The sequence below is a fragment of the Ambystoma mexicanum genome, chromosome 3p (genome assembly GCF_040938575.1).
Source record: "Ambystoma mexicanum isolate Mex_15411 chromosome 3p, UKY_AmexF1_1, whole genome shotgun sequence".
Classification (NCBI taxonomy): domain Eukaryota; kingdom Metazoa; phylum Chordata; class Amphibia; order Caudata; family Ambystomatidae; genus Ambystoma; species Ambystoma mexicanum.
In genome coordinates this window covers 320,622,448-320,645,166 of record NC_090925.1, presented here as the reverse complement: position 1 = coordinate 320,645,166, position 22,719 = coordinate 320,622,448, and the positions used below count along the sequence as shown (strand labels likewise).

Below are 22,719 nucleotides of genomic sequence, written 5' to 3'. Positions count from 1 at the left end.
TTCACCCCATGAGCTGCCCTTTGTGGCTAGATAGTGTATCCTCTATACACATAGCTGAGGATCGAGGGTTGTGGGTTTGAAGGGAAGTCATTTGGATCTGTGATCACTGCTTCAGTCCCTCGCCTGTCTGCCCACTAGCCCCTTTGTATCCTCACTCTCTAGGTAGGACTAAGGATGGAAGATGGCCGCTCCTTACGGTCATCTCCAAATTTTTGCTGATATTGGTGTATTACTGACCTGGTTTCAGCAGTGAAAGGTAACAAAGGCAGCAACTGAAGAAATCTGGTACCCACCACTTGTGCGACTCCTCTCCCAGCTAGCTGGAGGCATGGCGTAACGTGTTACCTAGCAAGGGAACGTGTGTGTGTGTGTGTGTGTGTGTGTGTGTGTGTGTGTGTATGTGTATATATATATATATATATATATATCTCTGACTCACTCTCTGGATCAAATGGAGTAAAGTTATTCAGAAATATTTACCTTTTTGATTTGGAGATTTTTGTACTCCAGGAAAATAAGTCCATCCATTAATAAGACATTCTGACATGTTGCCTTAAATGTGTTTCTTTATTCAAGCAATACAAATGAAGACAACGATATTTCCTCGCAGAATGTCTACATTTATATTACACTTTTCTTTCTGTGAAAAAATAAACAAATGTACAATAATGGTGCCAGAATCTCTGCTTTTGAATTCCGTTGGGTACTCTGCAAATGTGGCATATTTGAGTACTTTAAGAACATGCCAGCCAGGCATACTCCTACTACCCTCAATTTGGATGCGACATCTGCAGATTTTCGTTAGGAATGAAACTATTCCTCTGCCAGAATCATTTTTTTTTTTTTTTACTACGAAAGTGAAATTCCTTGCCACTCGCGCCTAAGCAAGTTTCTTTTGTTATTGTTTTATTGGTTAAAAATCAATTCAATCCTTAACAATATTGTACACACTAAGTACTTAACACATACAAGTTTCATTAATGGCAAAACGCGTTTCACTATTAAAAACAAATCTGTGAATGGCATGAAATTTCACTTTTGTGGTTAAATGGGCGGGGTAAGCACCCCCTATAATGTAAAAAAGAAAACTTGCTTTACAGCACTGTAAATGCTCAAATAAATTGTAAAATCATTATTTGTTGAATCTCTGCCAGGTATTTGGTCTGCCTGTACAAATCATGTTAATGGTGCATGTTAGGGAGAATTCTCAGAAATATGCTAATTCCTCTCTACTTTACAGACCCCCAGCTCTTTTGCTGGATTCTAGGACCTTTTCATTTTTACCTGGAGAGAGTGAGACCTTTTTTCCCACTCTTATGTATTTTAATGTGATTTTTACACTGTTTCTTTTGGTTTGCTGCAGTTTGACAAACTCCAAAGGCATCTTTTTACATTGTAGCACACATCACCTTCAGTTTAGTGCTACACGGAAGTCTTTCAGATTTCCCCCAAAGGTTTAAATACCTTTCCTCTGGGATAACTACTGTTTCCCAGAGCAGTAAAGTGAAACTGGCTTTACTTTGCAATTGTAACTCTTGACCCGGCGCACACTAGCATACCATAGTGCTGGAGGGGATGCTTAGTAGCCCCTTTGTCTGGCTTCTCATGTAACATTTTTTATGTAACCCTTTACACAATTAATGGCTGGTGGCAGTGGTTACTTTTTACTACCGTGGCATGTCTTTACCGTGGCCTGCGTTTGCAGCTGCAGTAACGCACCCTTGGTTGCCATTTTCGTCAAAAAGGCCCGGTCTTCTTTTTTTGCCATTTCTTGTTGTTTAGGTCCTCCTTGAGATTTATTCTGCGCGCCAAACCAGGTTTGGTCCCTTTGTTTTCTTTGGCAGGCTTCACTAGTGAAACCCGCCTCTGGCTCCAGGGTGTCTGGTGGGGGCAGGAAGTGAGGGAGGTGCCCGAAACTCCCTGTGCTTAGTCTCCTAGGAGACCCAAATGCACTCTGTGATTGGCTGATTGGCTGACTGGCTATCCGGCAAGGACAGCCACCCTGCTGGGTGATTGACAGCCATGCTGGAATGAATGGGAGAAACCTGCATGAAAGGCAAGGCTTTCTGGCTTGGAAGGCAGAGTCAACCACTGGACGAAGGAATCCGAAGAAGAACTTAACTGCTGCAACTCCTTGACCGTCTGTTTGCCCGGTGAAGCCCTGCTGCTGTGCTGAAGCTTCAAATTTGCATCGACAGAGAAGCCCCTGCAAGGACGACTTCTCCCTTTTGAGTTGGTGGGACCAATCGGCTCCAAAGTAAGCCACCTGGACATCCTTCTCGGAGCTGGTTGACATTCTACAGAGTTGCTGCTGGAACCAAATAACCAGGGAGAGGAACACCAGACTGTGTGCGTTGCTTTTAAGCTGGCCAAGAGCTCCAGGAAGATCCAGACTTCCAGGAAGCAGGACTCAACAGAGTGCTGGACCCCAGATGTGAGGAAAGCCCATCTCAACAGCCAGGAACCCCTGTGTTGCTGTTTGCGGTAGACGCAAGGAGCTGAAACACTGAATTTCCACTTGTTTGAAGATAGCCGGTTGCTGTCGTTAACTGTCCCATTGCAGTTCAGGAGTCCGCTGAATTCCTCCCTCTTGTCCCCACGACTGAGGCCCAGGAACACCAGGATCTGCAGAGCTGCACAGGAACAGACGTCATATGCTACTTTTCTTCTAACTAAAGGTTCTGTAAAGTCTAAGAACCTACCTCTTGTTGTAGATTTGTTTCTACTCTTCACAAGCCTAACAGCTTGTGGCCCTACATGGATTCTCCCGTTTCATCAAAGACTAATAAAACATGGTGCAAAGACTTTTCTACTTACCTGCAAGAAGTGCTTCAGCTACATAGTCTTTTGCCTATTGACTTTGGCCTAACCTATTTCCACTGAAAGACTCTTCTCTCCTCTGACATTGGGGAGGGTTGAAAAGTAGTTGCCTGCTTAAGAATAATTGTGATCCCTTGTATGTTCTAATAACCTTTGCTTTGACACATCTCCATGCTATTTTAAATGTCAAACAGTAACATATCAATGTCCACAGTGTCCTAAACAATTGATGTCACCTGAGGGTGTAGGAAGTGTCTGTGTGGCATCCCCGATGGGTGCTTACTGATTTAGAAACTAAGTGTGTATTTTCTTGAAGGTATTTGTGTTTTGTTATTATATTGCTCCATTCTAGGAAGGCTTATTGAAATGACCAGTAAATAAATAAATACATTGTTTTTTCAATGAAACTTGCGTTTAAGTGTTTGAATACTTGTCACTGTGAATCTTTGTGTAACTGATCCACTGCTCACATTGACCCCTCTTGAGATGATCCTTTCTGCTCTACCAACCTGTGTAGTTCAAATTTATACCAAAGGTTGGGTCATATTGCCAGGAGGCTGAGATTTTTGCAGTGCACCCAAAGTGTACTACCCCAAATCTTTACCTAACAGTGCATCTTTCTGATTAGGATTTTACAGTCTGCTTCTGCTCTGAAGCACGTAAGATAAAACGTGTGTTTTCTTCGCAGTTTTGGCTACAACCTTGACTGTGGCTTTTTGGGGGTGCATGGACAGGTACAGCGAATGAACAGTTTCAATTCGAGATTACACGCATCACCATTCTTTTTTAAAACGCATTGCTGGAGTCCAGTTTAATTTAGAAATATCATTGCTTTAAGGGGCTCTCTCTCTCCCTGGTCTATTTTAATTTTATATCATTTTGAGAAAAAAGGGTTCCCAGTGCGGGGATGAAGTAGCTAAGAGGCATTGTGTTTTTATGCAGGCTGTGTTTGGGTACTGCACTGTAGGATACATGGACCTGGCAGTGATTGTCTGTGATATGGGTGTATTTGCTTCGTCTGGTTATATTAATGCTTTCTCATCCCCGTCTCATCCACCAGGCCTGGGCAAGAACGCAGAGGGGCGTGTGGAACCTGTTCAGACTGTGGTCCTGCCTAAAGGCAAATCCCTGGACCAGTGCGTTGAGATTCTACAGCAGAGGAGGGAAGGCAAACTCACAGCACGGAAGGCCAGGAGATCGCATGGGCATGGACACCGTGGGGGTGCCCGACGGAAACCCAGCAGACGTCAACCTTCCCGCACTGTCTTTGACTTCCTTAATGAGAAACTGGACAGCAGTGATCCCCAGGGCTCAAATGGTACAGCAGCCCCGGTAGCCACGAAGAATAGCAGTGAGGACATGTACCATGCCAGTCAGAGCACCAAGAAATCCCTGGGAGTCCAAGTGTTCAAAACTTTGGAAAATATCCGACAGACTGAGAAGGACATTGCCAAGATTCGCGAGGCACTTGTACGCAATGTGGGCCGGTAAGGCACCTCCAGAACCAGTCTCTTATGGCTGGGACCTGTTTAGCAGTAATAATGAATATTTTAAAAAAACGAAGGATCATGGGGGCAAAACATGTCTGCACCTGAGCAGAAAGGCCGATTTGGGTGGAATTCTGGAAACCTAATGCGACTGGAAGTGCGTAAAGTCGATTGGTGGCCTGGGGTGCAGGGGACGGTTTGGAATAGTTAGAATGGCCTGGTTGAGGTTGTCTGGAGTGCATCCTAGCTTTTTTATTTTACTATTCCTAGGCCTATGCACCATTGCAAAACCCCACATAATAGTACAGCACTTTAAGTCAGTGACTCGCACAGTACACACACTCCAAATATTTTTATTCTTATATAGTGCTTATTGCCGGACTCGTCCAGCTTCAAAGCACTGTAATAACGGGTGTTATCAAGTTAACAATCTCGTACGGGTGGGGGGATATGTCTGCAGTTACACTAACTGCTGAAGCTGCATTTAAGCAGCGTGAGGGCAAAATCTTGCTTGTGTGTGCCAAAGTGAAACTATTTTTTTTCAGCAAGCATGTATGCACATTAGCATGCAGTCTAACTATACCCGGCCAGTGCAGGGAATATAAGGCTCAATCTCCTTAATTCAGTGCGTTTCTTTTTAAAACAAAAATATGATTTCGCTTACAAATACGTTTCAGTCCAATTCCTTCTGAACCCTCATTTAATCTAAATACACTTTTCCTCCACCCGTCGCCCCCCTTTTGAGACCAATAATCACTAGTTCCACACATCTAAATATTCTGGATGAATAGCCCCAAACACACCGGTCTTTTTCCAACATTTCAAAAGGTCTTCATTAGAAACAATTTGTCATTAACTTTTCAAGGTATTAAGTCTTCTTTCCCAAACATTAAACACATTTGATCAACAGATCTATGCAATAAATTGCCAACAAAATGGCAAATATAATTAGGACTCCATGTATTATTGAAGCTCCTAATGAGCCAATTGAACTGGTATGCCAGGACCATCCAGTGATACTGTATTTATGTTATTAGGCTTTGTACCACTGCCATTAGAATGGTCTCCACTATTGTGCTCGATAGCAGCCTGCTATCAAGCACAATAATACATGACACTATCATATTGACTTTGGAAACCTTGAATGACGTATGTACATGTTCTCTACTCTTAGGGTGTTGGCCAAGTTGACAGCACAATCATTGTTAATACTTTCTGAATAGAGGGTAAGGGCAATACCTCAGTGCTGCCACTGCAGTTTACCACATATTAGTGGACCGCCCTAAGGCACCAACCGATGGTTTATACCCCCCTACATATCGTGCTTTGTATTGAGGTTGCAGATCTGAAGTAACCTGAGCTCTGCATGCTTGTAAGCTTTCTAGGTGTGAAGTGTAGGAGGTACCAAAGGCTTTGTGTCCAGGGGTGGCAGCCTCGTTCCTGTAATGTAGGTGTTTGTTGGCCACAGGCAGAATTTGTCATTGTAGTTGTCCATCGCAGACCCGCACCTTGTCTGTCTGTGGTGTTTGGGGATAGGCCACAAGGTGGACGACTGTGGCTTGGTCAATCCATGTCAGTCGAGGCTTTGTGGGAAAGAACACAGAAACTTGAAGTAGGTAAATCCTCTCCCAAAGACTCTTCCATTACACATCCAAAAGAAAATCGTCCTCTGACTCAAGGGATGGCTCCTGCGAGAAGAAGCATCCTAAACGTCGGAGATGGTCGATCACAGCATTTGTCATTGTCGTCTCACAAAGAAGCAATGCCACGGGTCTTGGTCGACTTCTTCCTCCTCTCAGGATAGTGTCTTTCCATAAAAAAAATCTTCAACTCTTGCAGAATGGGAAGATTTTGCTTAATGCTTGACATTTTTCAGACTGGTTCCACGAGTGCCCCTCTCAAGGAGTCGGGGAAATCGAGCCACCCTCTGCATCTACAAAGACCAGTAGGGAGTCTCGTATGTCTCCTTCTCCAGCATGGGGTCTGGCATGGATTCACATGCTCATGAATATTCCCTGTCGTCAGGCTGGGAATCCTTGGTAAAGAAAAAATCAGTTTCAGTTTAATTTCTGAATTGTCTTTCTACTAGTAACCAATCACTGGTCTCTGGGTCATACTGCCCCCAGCCAATGACTGCCCTCTACCTAAGCCCCTCCTCTGGCAGCCATCATCAGATTTTTACTGCATGTTCAAGTGTTGGGAGTCCTCGTGCTTAGCTCTTGAGCTTTTACTGCGTGTTGCATTTTTCCAAAGAGTTTACTCTTTATTTTTCGGTCAAATCGAGCCTTAAACTCCACCGTTTCATCTTCCGATTAACGGGGACCCGTTTCGGAAATTTCTATGCCCCTCGAGGGTGAATTTTCATCGAAGTTAACTTCTTGGAGGATTCCGGAAGACCTTTGAGGACTAACCCGCGTGGACATGGTCCAGGACAAAGGAGACGCGACGCCCGTTGGATTCAAGATGTTTAGAATCTGCCCAGGATATGGGCTACAGAACGTCTTCAAGGAAGATGAGCACTCCCGGTGCCTCTACTGCCTTCACGCCGACGAGTCGCACGTGGAGGAGAACTGTGCGTTCTGCAAGAGCATGTCCTCCCGGACCGTAAAGGACCATCGTACACGACTTGCTAACTGGCTGGAGGCAAAGAGCCCAGCAGCAGGTGAGAAGTCAGAGCAGTCTTCTAAGACCTTTGAGGGCACTCCGGCGACGGGGGCCCAACAAGGCAAAGCACTGCACGTCCGCGGGCACCGGGAGCGCTGTCGGTTTGGGCTCCTCGGCTGCCAGGAAGGACGCAATGTCACCACCGCTGTCATCCACGAGCCAACCCTCCGGCTCAGTGAAGAGGAGGTCTGACAACCTGGTTAAGCTTCGGGAGAAACCCCTGCAGGCCCCGATGGAAAAAGCCAAGAGGGAGCGAGGCGGTGACCCCCCCCCCCCCCCCCCCCCCCCCACAGTGAAGGCCTCAGACGCGCCCAAGGTTGTGAAGGCCCTGATTCACCTGGCTAAGGCCTCGATTGAGGGAGTTATGGCGGCCCTGGCGAAGCCTACGGAGGCGACCCCAGTGGAGGCGACTTCCAGGCCTAGAATTTCCCTGCCATCCTGGAGGGAATCGTCTTTCCAGCCTATTGAAAGGCCCCCCGTGAAATCCTGGGATGAGAAGGGGGGGGGGAGGAGGGGCGAGGTAGTCCGAATGGACTCAGATAACTCTTCCGAGGACGAGCTGTCGTCAAAGCAAACCTGGACAAGAAGTTTGAGGAGGGGGCCTGCGGGAAGGATCCCGATGAGGCGGACGTAGAGAGCGAGGGAGCCGACGAAGAACGGCAGGTCGACGAGGAACCGGACACCAAACCGCTGCCAGTGCTCCCGTCACATCTGATGCAACCGCCGACGGACAGGCAGGATGACATTTTGCTGGCACTGCAAACCCTGTGAACCGAGAAGGATGAGGCTACCCTTGCCTCCGGTGGAGGATCCAGTGGTGCCTGGACCGTCGGAGTCCTGCACCCAAGCAGAGGAGAGTCCATCCTTCTCCACCCTTCCAGTCTTCACCTCCGGAGGAGGAGGAGGAGGAGGAGGAGGAGGAAGAAGAAGAGGACATCTGGGACAAAGGACTGTCCCTTCTGAAGAACCCGTCCACGGCCCCTGCGAAGAGAGACTGGTATGAAAAGTACCGGCTCCCGGACTCCGCTCCTATGTGCCTCGGGGCGCAACCGACCCCCGTTTCAGTGGTCTCCGCGGCAGCCAAGAAGAAAGCGGCAGGGGCGATGGCGTCCTCTTCCACTTCCTCGCCAGACGGCGAGGGGAAGAAGCTAGATGCCATGGGACGTTGGGTCATCTCGTCGGCAGCGATGACCATCAAGGTGGCCAATGCCCTCGCGATCGTGGCCTGCTATGATAGGGAGCTGTGGTTCAAGATCGCTCCCCTCCTGTACTTCCTCCCAGACGACAAGAGGGCGAGGTGGCTTTGGATCACGGTAGCCACGGATATCGCCAACGCCAGATTTCGTCAGATGGGCAACAACGTTTGCCTTGGTCAGCGCGGTTGGCACAGGGCCATCGGCTTTCGTCAGGATGTGCAGACCAGGGTACTGGACATGCCCTTCGACGGAAACAACCTGTTTGGCAAGGCAGTGGACGAGTCACTGCGGGCCATCAAGGCGGACACCGAGACGGCCCGTGCCTTGGGCACTCCTTCAGCGAAGGCCGTCCTTTTGGACCTCCGGAGGCAAATCTCAAGGTGCCTTCAAAGGATTCGGCAGCAGTTCCTCATTGTACCGTCAGGCGGCCCGCACCTTGTCGCAAGACGCCTACAGAGGCTGCAGCAAGGCCGGTGGATATCGTCCTCGTCACCAAGGAGCCCAGGGTGGCAAGGCCTCGGCGAAACAGGACTGAACCGGCTGTGACGTCGGGCCCCCACCTGAGCACCCTGGTGGGAGGCTGACTAGCAAACTTAATCAGCATGTGGGAGTCCATCTCCACCGACCGTTGGGTGCTGGATGCCCTGGCCCACGGGCACACTCTGGAGTTCCAAAGGAAGTGCCCCCGTTCCCCACCTGTGGCCAGGAAAGAAATCCATGTTCAACAGCTGCTTTTGGAGGTACGAGCAATGCTGAGAAAGGATGTGATAGAACTCGGCCCAAAGAGGCTCTGGGGCTCCGCAGTATACTAGCGGTACTTCCTCGCCCGAAAGAACGGCGGCTGGCGGCCCATCCTAGACCTTCGCCGCCTCAACAAATACATCAAATCCCAGAAGTTCTGGATGGTCACCCTTCAGCACATGCTGGGACAACTGGAGGAAGGAGACTTCCTGTCGTCGCTGGACTTGGAGGATGCCTACTTCCACATCCCCATACACAAAGGACATTGAATGTTTCTATAATTCGTGGTCCAAGGGCGGCACTACCAGTTTAAAGCACTGCCCTTCGGGTTGAAGTCAGCGCCAAGGGTCTTTACCAAGTGCCTGGCACCGGTGGCGGCGCCTGCAGGGAATCCTCGTATACCCCTATCTGGAGGATTGGCTCATCCGAGCAAAGTCAAGAGAACTTGCAGTCGACCACACATCGAAGACCGTCCGCCTGCTCATGGAACTGGGGTTCTCAATCAACTTTGCAAAGTCTTGCTCGGTACCATCGCAGGACGCCAAGTTCCTGGGAGCCAGACTCGACACAGTGGCGTGGTTGGCTTCACCGTCGGAGGAGAGGACGAAGGCCATCCTGGGAAAGGTACAACAGCTGTTGACCATGGAAGGGGCCAGGGTGAGGTCCATCAAGTCCCTGCACGTCATGTCGTCATGCATCTACCTTGTGCGTCTGTGCAGGTTGCGGATGCTGCCACTGCAGGAGTTCCACGACGCCCGTTGGATGCAAGTGGTGGGAAGCTTTGAAGACAAGCTCTCCCTCAACGAGACTTTCCGTCAAGCGATCCGGTGGTGGGGCACCTGCGCGCATCTCGCGGCAGGCATGGAGTTCCAGACCCCAGCACATCAGGAGACTGGGATGACGGCCGTCTCCCTGGAAGGAGGGGGAGCGCACACCGGAGATCTCCACGCAAGGGGCCTTTCTCTCCCAGAGGAGAGGTCACTGCACATCAACGTTCTAGAGCTCTGGGCTGTGTTCTGGGCCCTCGGGTCTTTCCTACCGTCCCTCAAGGGCAAAGTGGTACGGGTCTTCCCCGACAACACCACCATGATGTTCTACATCCGGAAGCAGGGGGGGGGCACCAGATCCCCAGCCCTGTCCAGGAAGCGCAGGATCTATGGCACTGGGCCGTCGCCCAGGGGATGTTGCTGGTAACCTTTCATCTGGCAGGAGTAAAGAACACTGTCGCCGACTCACTCAGCACGGAGCTGTGCTCTTGGCACGAGTGGGAGCTTCGGCAGGATCAAGTGGATCTCATATTCTGACGATGGGGCACTCCCCAGATCGATGTGTTCGCGGCGGCGACGAGCACCAAGTGCCAGAGGTTTGCCAGCAGATTTTCCCAGCCAGGGAGCATGGGCGATGCATTCTCCTTCCCCTGGGACGGCCTGTTCATTTATGCATTCCCACCGTTGCCGTTGCTTCTGCGACTCGTCAGTCAACTCAGATGGTCCCGGTGCAGCATGATCCTCATTGTACCGAGGCAGATATGGTTCCCGGACCTTCTGGACGTGTCGGCGCCCCCCAGTCAAACTGCAGATGGATGCGGATCTTCTCTCCAGAGAAGGAGGCGCCATTCTCCATCACGAACCATAGTCTGCGGATTACAGCCCCTCAAGTACTGCCGTACCTACTGTCGCTGGCCAAAGCTGGACTGGCTCACGCCTCCATCAAAATACATCTGGCTGCCATCTCCCGATATACCAGGACTACGGGTCGGGCGTCCTTGTGGTCTCATCGCCTGGTGAAGGAATTTATGAAGGGACTATTCCGATCATTCCCGCCGGTGAAGGCTCCTGCCCCGGCGTGGGAGCTTAATGTGGTGCTGACCAGGCTCATGGGGGGCCCCATTCAAGCCTATGCATTCGGCGCCTTTGAAGTTCCTGTCATGGAAGACCGCGTTCCTCGTGGCCATCACCTCCGCACGACGAGTGGGAGAGATCCAGGCCCTATCTTGCAAGCCTCCATACTTGACTTTTCATGACACAAGGGTGGTGCTGAGGACGCACCCCTCCTTCATGCCCAAGGTGCCGTCGGACTTCCACCTCAACGAGCCCTTGGTGTTACCAGTTTTCTTCCCGTCACCTTCGACGCCGGCCGAGAGGACTTTGCACTCGATGGATGTAGCTAGAGCGCTGAAATTCTACGTGGACCGCATGAAAAGTTTTCGGAAGATGTCACAACTTATTGAACTTTGGGTCTGTGAATCAAGGGAAGGCTCTCTCGAAGACTTCCATTTCCAGATGGCTCTCCGGCTGCATCATGCACTGTCACCGGTTGGCAAACCTACCGCTGCCCGGCCGTCTGAGAGCCCATTCGACCAGAGTGATCGCTGCTACCGCGGCGTTCCTGTCTGGTGTGCCCCTGCTGGACATCTGCAGGGCTGCTACGTGGAAGTCGACAAACACCTTCACGAAAATTTACTGCATCGATCGGGATTCCAGGGAGGAGTCCAGAGTTGGCCAGGCAGTGCTGCTCAACCTGTTCGCTTGAAGGTGAGCCTGGTGAGGAGGTAAGAGATGCTTAATGTTGAGTTGCTTAAATGCTTAATGTTGAGCCTTGCCACCTCCTGTGGTTGTGCATGTGCGTACTGCTATGTATTCTTGTATTCATGAGCATGTGAATCCACGCCAGACCCCATGCTGGAGAAGGAACAAGTTACTTACCTGTAACTGTTGTTCTCCATCATGGGTCTGGCATGGATTCACATGCGAAGCCTCCCTCCCACCCCTCTGCGGCTCTTCTCTTGGTCCTACTGTCACTTTACGTGCGGCCAAATCTGAAGATTGCTGCCAGTGGAGGGGCTTAGGTAGAGGGCAGTCATTGGCTGGGGGCAGTATGACCCAGAGACCAGTGATTGGTTACTAGTAGAAAGACAGGTCAGAAACTGAAACTGATTTTTTTTCTTTACCGAGGATTCCCAGCCTGAGGACGGGGAATATTTGTGAGCATGTGAATCCATGCCAGACCCATGCTGGAGAACAACAGTTACAGGTAAGTTACTTGTTCCTTCCCTTATGCCTTAGAGCCCGGGAGGAGAGGCTCTGACACGAGTCAAAGGAATCTTCATCGATGCACATGAAGAAATCGACATCTGCCTCCTCGAAGCCTTCATCTCCGGTCTCGAAACCTTCTTTGAAGTTATCGAAGCCGTGGAGTATGCCGCCTGAACCATCAAGGCACATAATCAATTTGAAACCATTGCATTCAAAGCAATCAGGTCATTCATTGACCGGTTCTGCGAAGTTATCGAAACCCTGAGCGCCTTCGACACCATCAAGGCATTCTGTGCCTTTGAATTAAAACCTGTCATTGGCTCGACCAGGTCTTACCCCTACCTTGATCAGATTTCTTCAGGTCAATGGTTTTCATCTTCGAGGAAGATGAGGAAGAGCAGGCTCCATTTGGGTATGAGTTTGGAACACCCAATGTCCCAGCAGAGCTTCTATCTCCAGAATCTAAAATGCAAATTTGAAGGGATTGTGTCCTTCAACGTTTTCCACATCTTTGACGTGTAATGTCCAGCTTCAGCTGCTTTAGAAAACTTTCGACAGAAGGCGCTATGCGTCGAGTCGATGTCCCTCGAAGGCCTGCGTAGAGGGTGATGTCATCAGAGGGTATATGTAGCTCGCGCTGTACCCGTTGGCCTCAGTTCTTTTTTTCCGCGACAGCATTCGCTTTCGATAACGAAATTCGGCACGCCTTGTTTTGTGACTGTTTGTTACAAGATTCTTCGATATTTTTTCATCTTCGACTCCGTCGACACCGAAGTCTGGCTTCAAAAAATGCTGGGACCCACACTGTATCTTCTTGTGGTGCTTCGAGGAGGACCACGATACGTCTAGTTGTTCCAAGTGTCAGTCCATGACAGGAAAGGCCTTGAAGCAACGGAAGGGGAAAGTCCAGTTAGGAAAAATGCCCAAATCCCCTAAGCCCCAACCCGCTAGGCCTCCGACCGGCGAGTTGAGAGGCGACTCTCCTCAGAGGAAGGAAGGCCCGCACTCTAGGTCCAGGAGTGGCTCCCACCACTCATCCTCAAAGAGAAGGCAACGGAGGTCGCTTCGTCGACTTCTTCTTCCGATGCCTCACCCGAAAGGGTAGCTTGCTCTACAAAAAAAAATCTACCCCAGCTGAATGGGAAGCTTTCCGATCAGAAATGTTAAAAACCTTTTTGAAAAGCATGGTCATGCTCCTACCGAGCCTTTGAAGGAAGCTGTTAAAGATAGGTCTCACCCGAAATCCTGCACGCACCCGAGCCCGGGAAAATGGCCTGACAAGCACCGGGAGCACTCGAGGCCTTCACCCGATGATGAGCACAAGAAAAAGTCGAGGTCCTTGACGCCATTACGACCTTTGCCGGCGGTGTCTTCAACGCCCGCCAGGCCCTCGACATCGACGCCAAAAGCTGCGCCACATACGCCGGCTGTTACATTGAAGTCGAGCGCCCGTCCTCTTTCGGCACCAATAAAGCCTTCGTCATCTAAGCCTATAACTTCCAAACCTGAAAAAAATGTATGCTCCTCTTCCCAATAAGAAGTTTTTCAAGTCACTCACTTAACATTTTGAAGAGGAGGAACGTTCTGATGAGGAAGATGCTCATTTTGGGTTCTAATATGGGACACCCAATGTGCCAGAGTGTTCAATATCAGAGGAGTCCAGAATTAAGGACTTGTATGACAATTTACAGTCTGCAAGTGTAGTAGATACTTGACCCGAACTGGAGTTTGGAAGACCTGAGCCTGTTGAACATGCTGACGCTTCATACAGGCAACTCAGTACATGGGATGGAGTAGGCCACCACTCCCTTATGAACAAGATGATCTCACCGATATTTAGGATAAGTGTCCTTGGACTGACCCTGTTTTGCCCTTCCATTTGGCATTACAAAAAAGGGTGGCTAGAAACTGGGAAACTCCAGAGGCCAATCCGGCAGTTAATAAGTTAAAAAAATGCTGCCACTCAAGTAGTGACCCCGACTACCTGTCGAAACACCCCACTATTGAGAGTCTGGTGGTGCAGGTGGCTACAGCTACTTCCAAACAGGCAGCGTACCCCACCATCCCTCCCGATAGGGACACTAAGCATGTAGATGGATGGGCGAGGAAAGGCATTTTCTGCAGGGAGCATGGCACTGAAATCTGCCAACTCCACTTGTGCCTTGGCAACATTTTTGTATACTCTGTGGGATATGATATGGCATATAGGATTGCATTTTCTATGGCAGCAGAGCACATTCCCGAGGGGGAAGAAAGGGATGGCCTCTTGGCTATTAAGGACGGCAAGGAAGCTAATTGTGAATCCCTTCATTCAGGACTGGATACTGCGGGTAGCATCAGCAGATCCATGGCTACCAGCACTGTCATGCGCAGGTTTGCGTAGTTGAAGTCTGGTCTGGTCTGGTTTTGCACCAGATGTGCAGTCTAGGCTTCGCAACATGCCTTTTGATGGATCTCGTTTTTTTGGCAGCAAGAATAACGAGAGTCTTGAGGTTGCAGACCTCGAAGGCGGCAGCCAAATCGTTATGCGCCGCTTTTATGTAACCTCAGCCATCCGTTCCCCTGTGTGGGCAGCATATATTGGTACAGCTAGTATGAACAAGTATACTTACAGTGGCAATACTAGCAGTATTGGGCAAAGTCAACATAAACCTGCTGTTTTATGGTAGCCATATTGGCACAGCTGATATGGTGACTTGGCATCTGCTGGATTACTTCTTGTGCTACCATACAGAACCGATTGTAAATTATATCTCTTCTTCAAAACAAAACATGCTGTAAAATGCACCCTTTTACCCCATTATTTAATAACCTGGGACAAACCCCTACCACACCCTTGGTTGGTTTGGGCCTCTGCAGAACACTTGGTTGCTTGCACTCATTACTGGAACATATTTCCACGCCGCCTTCAGTGAGAAAATTCGCCACTTGGCACTTACTGTGGTTAGTGTGGGTACTAGTGTGGTTACCTCCCCTTCTCCAGCATTGGATCTTTCATGGATTCACATGCTATGAATATTTCCCGTTGTCAGGCTGGTAAACCCCAGTAACTTTAATATAGTCCTTTTCCTATGGAAAAAACTTTGACACCTTGAGTGTCCCATCAATGTCATTATGGGTGCTTTGGGCAGCACCAGTAGGATGTCGAGTGTATAGCTCTGCCCCTGCAGCTTCCCCTTATATTTCAACTGTCTTCCAAACCATTGGGATTATCTCGCTTTCTTTCCTGAGAGAATCGGTCTTTTTGTGAGAACTTTTTTCTTCACTTCAGCTTTCGCTGATTCCAGTCTTTCAACAAAGGAAAGGTGTTTCCAGTCCCATTATGGAATACTCGGGTCCGAAGAAATCTTTGTTCAGGCTGTGCGAGACCTGTAGCCTCTAGAATGTAAACGTGGGAGACAGGCATTCAGAGTGCCTATACTGTTTGTTCCCTAATCATTCGGCAGAAGATTGCATCATCTGTCGGGGGTTCTCACAAAAAACCCTCACAGACCGGAATAGGCGCCTAATTTATTGGCTAAACGATGGAGCCTATCTGGCTTTGGAGGTCGGCTTCTCACGCAACGGCAGGGCTGCCACTCCCTCAGACAAGAGTTCACCATCGCGCCAAAGGTCCAGATCAGAAGAACCGCTGACAAAGAAACAGCAGACAGGTGAACCTAGGCCTTCTTCCAGTCCGGATAAGGCCAAACCTTCATTATCCCAGAAAAGGCCTCATTGAGTGGTGAGAGGTTGCAGGTTCCCCCCTCTCATGACACTCCCACGTCACGCTCCGAAAGATCAAAGGAGAAGGGCTCACACCTGCAAAAATCGGTGGAATTGGCTCTCAAATCTTCGTCGACGGAAAAATTCACATCAAGGCCTACGTCCTCATCCTAATCAGCAAAGAAGTCTTTGTCCACAGATGAACTTCATTCCTCATCAGCGTCCCATAGGCCCGCCTCCGGCCATGAGTCTACAAAACACGAATCCAAGTCGTCATCCAAACCATTGCTTTGTGCATCTGCGATGGAATCGTTGGCGAAGACAATATCTACAGCTAGTCTCCCGTCGACTCATCGGTGATGACCGGTTCATCAGTGACCATCCTGTCGACCACTCTGTCAGCCACTGTCCTGTTGACGACAAAGAAAATCTCCGACACGTACTTCTTCTACGGGACCAGCCCAACCCGATTTTGGCAACAGAAGATCCATCTCCCAAGGGCAGATCAACGCACACAGCTGCTCCTATGGAACAACCTCTTTTCGAAAGGTCTCCGACCATTCTACCAGAGGACATCCTTCAACCTGAAATTACATCCTACTTTGAAGCACCTCCCTACGACGAGCCCTACGACGAGCAGGCCATTTTTGAGTTGGATCCCGAAGAAGGTTCAGAACCGCCTTTTCCAGATCCTTCTATCTTGGGCCTACAGCAAACGCAAAACTCCTTCCTTACCATCCACATCAATGGCCATGGGGGCACTTCCACCTCCAATATCCTCTGATAAATCCTCATTCATTGCTGTCTATGCAAGTACTCTCCACTTTGTAATCTCTCCTAGGACAACTAGATGCTAGGCTTTCAATGCCTCGGGCTCCATCAGTCCCGCTGTTGCAAAGCCTGCTGATTACACCTCGTCAGAAGGATTCATTCGATGCCTTACAAAACCAGGGTGCTCACCCCAGAAAACAATCCCCAGCTAGACCACCTCCCCCATCCACTATGGGAGTTTAGTCCTCGAGTCAGGGAGCAGGTGGAAGGAGAGCTGGTTGACCAGGACATTGCCCCACAGGACACCCTTTCCACGGTCTCCTCTTCTCAGAGGAGGGCGGACACTTAGGATACAGACCTGGACCAGGATGCCCCGTGTAGTCCGGCCCAACCATCTTCTCCTGATGACACAGGTGCATTCCATGCCATGAAGGGCTAAGGCCTGCCAGGAACTCTGCCTCAATCCAGAGGAGGTAAAGGACTGTTTCTTGTTCGATCACATGGGGAAAAGGAGAAAGGATGTTTTCTCAATCCCAATACTAGATCATGTGTGGCAGGAGGGGCTCTGTACAATGAAGCACCCTTTTATCCTCCCACTGTCTGAACATGCACTGCTGTTGCTGCCACCACTCGGAAAACACCCTGCAATGTTTGTACATATATTCCTTATTCTCTTGTACATTCTCTTGTAGTATTACTGTTTGTTATTTGCACCCTCCTATTGTATATTCCGTATTGTTCATATACTTTTTTACCTAATCTGCCTTTACTTAATTCTGTAACACCTCCTTGCCTTTGAAACCTTAAGTTGAGCGCCCAGATGCCCCTGGGCCAGGCGCTCTATACAAATAAAGAAAATACAAATACATATTTTATGGAGCCAGCAGTCAAAGGGCGCTTGGAAAAAAAATTCAAAGCTCCCGAATCCAAGTGCTTAACAACGCAGCCAACACTCGAGTCTGTTGTGTCCGAGGAGGCTAGCCGAAAAGCTTGTTCCGAACACAATTGTGCCACCCTGCTGGATAACGATAACCGTAAACTGGACGCTTTCGGGAAGAAAGTCCTTAGAATAGGAGCGACTACCGTGAAAGTTGCCGTCTTTGGCAATCATCGCAAGGTATGACCGCGTGATGTGGCACCATCTAGCTCCACTATTGGACCACCTTCCAGAGCAACAGAGGAAAGAAGCTATGCTTTTGGTGCGAAAGGGGGAGGAGGAGGCATCAACATTGCTGTCGACCTAGCCGAGACGAGCTTCAAACAAATTAACAACTGGGTAGTTCTCAGGCATCAAGCTTGGCTGCGCTGCACAGATTTCCGCCAGAAAGCGCAACATAGGGTTGTGGACATGCCTTGTGAGGATGAGGCACTTTTCAGTGAAAAGATTGAAGAAGCTTTGAAGGCCATGAAAGCAGATTCTGATACAGCAAGATCCCTTACGTCTCTGCAGGGCAGTAGATCTTTTTGCCCCTTTCACAGAGTCTCGGGAAACAGAAGATTTTAGGGTTCTCGAGACAATAAGGGATACAACAGATCCACCTACTATTCCCAAGGCTGCAGGTGTTCTTTTCAAACCGCCCAACGTAACGAGGACTACCAAGGTCAAAGGAAACAGGGATCCTCCTCTTCACAAAGAGGCTGTCAAAGCAAACACAACCATTACTGCCACAGGGACAGTCGGATAGGAGGGAAGGTGGCGTTCCACCTCAGCGAGTGGTGTTAAATATCTACTGACAGATGGGCACTAGATGCTATCCATTACGGCCTCTTGTTGGATTTCAAACGTCCGCAATACCCCATTCCTCTGGTAAAAACATCTCAATCTCGCCTCCACATCTTACGTCGAGAGGTTCGTCTCATGTATAAGAAAAAAAGGGGCCATCAAGAGTGGTCCCCCATCGGCAAGAGGAAAGGGTACCTATTCCAGGTTTTTTGTGGCCAAGAAGCTAAACGGAAAGTGGTGCCCTATTCTAGACCTGCGGTTGCTCAACAAGAATAAAAAAAGGCAAACATTCAGGATGAAAACGTTGCAAGACATTATAAAGGTGGTGCAGCCTGAGAGTTTTTAGCATCTCCAGATCTCTAGGACGCCTACTTTCACATTCCAATTCACCCAAAGCACAGAATATTACTCGGGTTCACTGTGGGCAACATCCATTCCAGTTCCAGGTTCTCCCTTTTGGCCTAAAATCGGCTCCCAGGACCTTAACCAGGTGCCTGGCTCCTGTGGCAGCTTTCCTCCGGAGAAAGGGCCACTACGTTTACCCGTAATTGGATGACTGGTTTGCCCGGGGAATGACTTACCAACAGACGTTGAGTCTCTCAACAGCACAATGCTCCTTCTACGACAAGGTTTTGCCATCAACTTCAACAAATCCTGTCTGACGCCCTCAAAGAATTTGGTCTTACTGGTAGCACAATTCCGGACATCCCACAATCTGGTGAAACCCGCAGAGGAGAGGATAGAGATCATTTGACCCTAGCGGGCTCTTTTACACCGGGAAGGTCTGTCACAGTCTGCTCTTATGTCTCTCCTCGGCACCATGTAGTCTTGCATCCCTCGGATTACAAACTGTTACCTTTTATATGCGGCCAGCATAAGTATTTCTCAAATCCAGATGGTCCCAGATCCAGGGCTCCTGGTCGGACAAAGTAGTCCTCTCCCGGTCCCTGGCAAACGCCCTACAGTGGTGGACTCATCCCTTCAACCTCAAACTGGGCATGCCCCAGGTGGAGCCGGATTTCCTTTGCACTATTGTGACCGACGCCTCGCAACTAGGATGGGGTGCTCACCTCGACCAGTTCCAAGTCAAAGACCGGTGGTTACCCACGGAGACCTCTACATATCAACGTCCTGGAGCTCAGGGCGGTGCACTGGGCTCTCAATTCCTTTCTCCCTCATCAAAGGCTCGGTAGTGAGGGTTCTCACCGACAACACAACTACCATGTTCTACCTGCGCAAGCAAGGCGGGGGGGGGGCGGGACACTCACATATTCTATCCCAGGAAGCTCAGAACATCTTGCACTGGACCATTCAGCACAAGATCCAGATCCCGACTTTCCACCTGACAGGGATTCAGAATAAACAGGCGGATACCCTCAGCAGGGACTCCTCCCAGACGCACAAGTGGCAACTGAACAACTCCCAGGTGTCAAAGATCTTCACAAAGTGGGGCCTTCCCACTCTAGAGCTTTTCGCCCGCCACGAAAGCAGTGCCAGCAATTTGCCAGCAGTATCCCTCATCTGAACTCCCGGGGGGACAGTCTCTTTTCTGTGGACGGGGATGTTCGCCTACACGTTTGCCGCTTTTCCTCTTCTAAGGAAAACCATTCAAATGGTTCGTAAAGTTCCCTGCAAAATCATCCTAGTGGCCCCGTTCTGGCCCAACCAGACCTGGTTCTCCAACCTTCTTCACTTGGCGGTGGACAATCCTCTTCACCTGGGGTCCCAGCCGGATCGCCTATCTCGGAACAAGGGAATGGTTTGGCATCACAACACAGGCTCCCTCAGGTTAGCTGCATGGCTCATGACCAATCTGAGTTCAGAAACCTAAATATACCTCCAGACTGTCGCCGCATTTTGTCAGCGGCAAGAGCTCTGTCTTCCAACACATCATATACCCGTAAATGGAAGAGGTTTTGCGTTTGGTGTGCGCAGCAACCTAACCTGCAGCCATTACATGTGACGCCTCAATGACTCCTTTCTTACCTTTTGTTGTTAGCAAAAGATGGTCTTGTGTCTTCTATCAAGGTTCACCTTTGGCGATATCAAGATTCACACGAAAAAGATCTTCTACCCTGCATTACAACGACCGATCAATAAAGCATTTCCTGTTTCCTGAAATACCTTTTTCAGAATGAACCCCTCTCTCCCCCCCAAAGGAAAAGGTTCCCCCCTGTTTCGAGCCTAAACCTAGTTTTTACAGCCCTCATGAAACTGCCCTTTGAGTCTGTGTCAACAGCTGACATCAAATTCCTCACTTGAAAGGTAATCTTTCTAGTGGCTATTACGTCCTCCAGACTAGTATCTGCTCTGGTCATTGACCCATCATATTTGCGCTTTATGAGGCATACAGTCCTGCTCTCTACGAATCCACATTTCACTCCAAAGATTCCATCGGATTGTCATAAAAACACTACAATCAATCTGGACAACCTTTTTTCCTAATGCTTCTACTCCGGCTAAAAAGTCTTTACATTCTCTGGACGTTAAGAGATGTAAAGTATTACCTGGACCGTTCAGATCCTCAAACAGCTTTGTGGCTTTCGGCCCTTCCAATAAGGGTAGGCCGTTTTCAAAGCAAGGCAGCTTCCAGGGTTTTGCTCTACTCCTGTTTAATAAGGTTATATGCTTCTTTTTTTGTTATTACTCAAGGTTTACGTCCTGTTTGCCTGATATGCACCTCCGAGCATTTCTACTGCTGCAAAGTCTATTCACAGCATGTGAATCCATGAATGATCCAATGCTGGAGAAGGGGGTAGTTGCCTACCTGCAACTCCATTTCTCCAGTGTTGGTATCTTTCATGGATTCACATGCGCCCTCAAACAAACATCCTTCTTGGGACATCCTCCTTTTGGAGAGGTTCAAATCTGAGGGGAAGCTGCAGCGGCGGAGCTATACACTCAACGTGCCATTGGTGCTGCCCAAAGCACCCATAACGACGTTGATGGGACACCGTTTCTTCCATAGGAAAACTACTATATTAAAGTTACCAGGGTTTTCCCAGCCTGACAGGGAATATTCACAGCATGTGAATCCATGAAAGATACCAACGCTGGAGCAATGGAGTTACAAGTAAGAAACTACCCCCTTTCTGGTCAAGAAGTGTTGATTCTTTCTCCTGTTGGTGATTGATTAGGGTGAATACATGTAGGGAGGGTTTTGCTCTTCGTATGGAAACCTGTGGTGGTGGTTGTTGAGAATTCTTTCCCAATCCATTGTTAATGTGGGTGCAGTGGTTTGTGTGGTTACCTTCCCTTGCAGCAGGAATGCTTTGTATGGACACACTGTGTTATTCTAGGGGAGAGTTGCTTGTTTTGGCGCACTGTAGATACCTGCTATTGCAGTGCCTTGCAAAGTATGTGGACACATTCGGGATACCTTCCCTTTGAGTGGAGGTTTTCTTTTTTGGCTTAAGTGAGGTTACCTTCCACACGTGTATTCTAAGCATATTTTCTTTTTTCCTTTCTTTGTAGGGATAGTATGGTCACCAGCCAACTGGAGTCGCGGTTATGTAATGCCCAGAGGCAGCTGGAACACCTTAAGGCCCAAGATGCAAAGCTCCAGGGCCAGCAGATAAAGGCTGAAACGCACAAGAAGATGACCAAGTTTTAAGCCTCTTCGTGATGCTCGTGGTCACTTGAGAGGATTTCATCCATGTCCAGCAAGGTGCAGTGGGGCTGGCTCTTAGTTTCTCCTGCCGTGTCATGGGGCACAATGCCTTCAGCATAAGGATCTTGATATAAACAATTTGGTATGGCAGATTGTTGCTGCCAGCAGAACTAACCCACTCTCCCTACTGCTACTCTACCGTTCATTCAACACAGATGGTTCTTTAACAGTAACCAAGGTCATATGGCTTTGGTATACCTCCTCAATCGCCGCAACAACTTCTCACTCGTCTCAATTCGACCCTCTGAATTCCAGAGGCTGGCCAGTGATTGTGAAGAGGAAAGACACTCCTGCACACCAGCTTTCATCAACACAATTGTTGCATCTAAAACTTACCAACTTCCAGAGGGACACTTGAGTGGGGGAGCACCAACACCTGGCAGTAGGTCACCTCAGGATACTGGAAAATGTCTGAGGCAGGGGGTAGTGACACCTGGAGGTGGGGAAACATCCATCCATCAACTATTACTCTTTAAGGCACAACTGAACAAAAGGCAGGACCAGTGTTTCTAGATGTACATATCTTTTGATAAGGGGCCCCTATTACTCTATATTGTCCTTGCAACCTGTGTGGTGGCCAACAAGTGCCAGAAAATCCATGGTGGGCTCTATAGGTAGTTGTACACCAAGTGAGGGTCTATGGACATGTGCTCGATGGTGTCTCTAAATGTTAACCATCATAAAAACGGTTTATACGTGTCTTTGTTTTAATTTTTTTTTTTTTAAACCTGCAACTTTATTTACTTTACTTTCCACATTTTGAATTGTGTAAAGATTGCTGGGTTCTCGGACCCTGGATGCTCTGGGTTTACTGCAAACTCCAGAGAGAGAATGAGGTGGAGAGAATGAGAGTGAGAAAAACTCACACTCGAAGGACAACGGAACAGTAGCTATGAAATATCCACTA

At 49.0% G+C, this 22,719-nt stretch overlaps 1 protein-coding gene across 4 annotated transcripts in view; it reads left to right on the top strand.

Annotated features, from left to right (window-relative positions):
* ZGPAT (zinc finger CCCH-type and G-patch domain containing) overlaps window positions 1–22,511 on the top strand; it is a 186,566-nt gene extending 164,055 nt beyond the window's left edge. For all 4 annotated transcript variants that reach the window (XM_069650883.1, XM_069650881.1, XM_069650882.1 and 1 more), the window contains 2 exons: window positions 3,881–4,307; window positions 21,617–22,511. In XM_069650883.1, coding sequence (XP_069506984.1) covers window positions 3,881–4,307; window positions 21,617–21,755 — 566 coding nt within the window. In that variant the 3' untranslated portion in view covers window positions 21,756–22,511. The remainder of the gene's footprint in view (window positions 1–3,880; window positions 4,308–21,616) is intronic.
* Window positions 22,512–22,719: the final 208 nt, after the last annotated feature.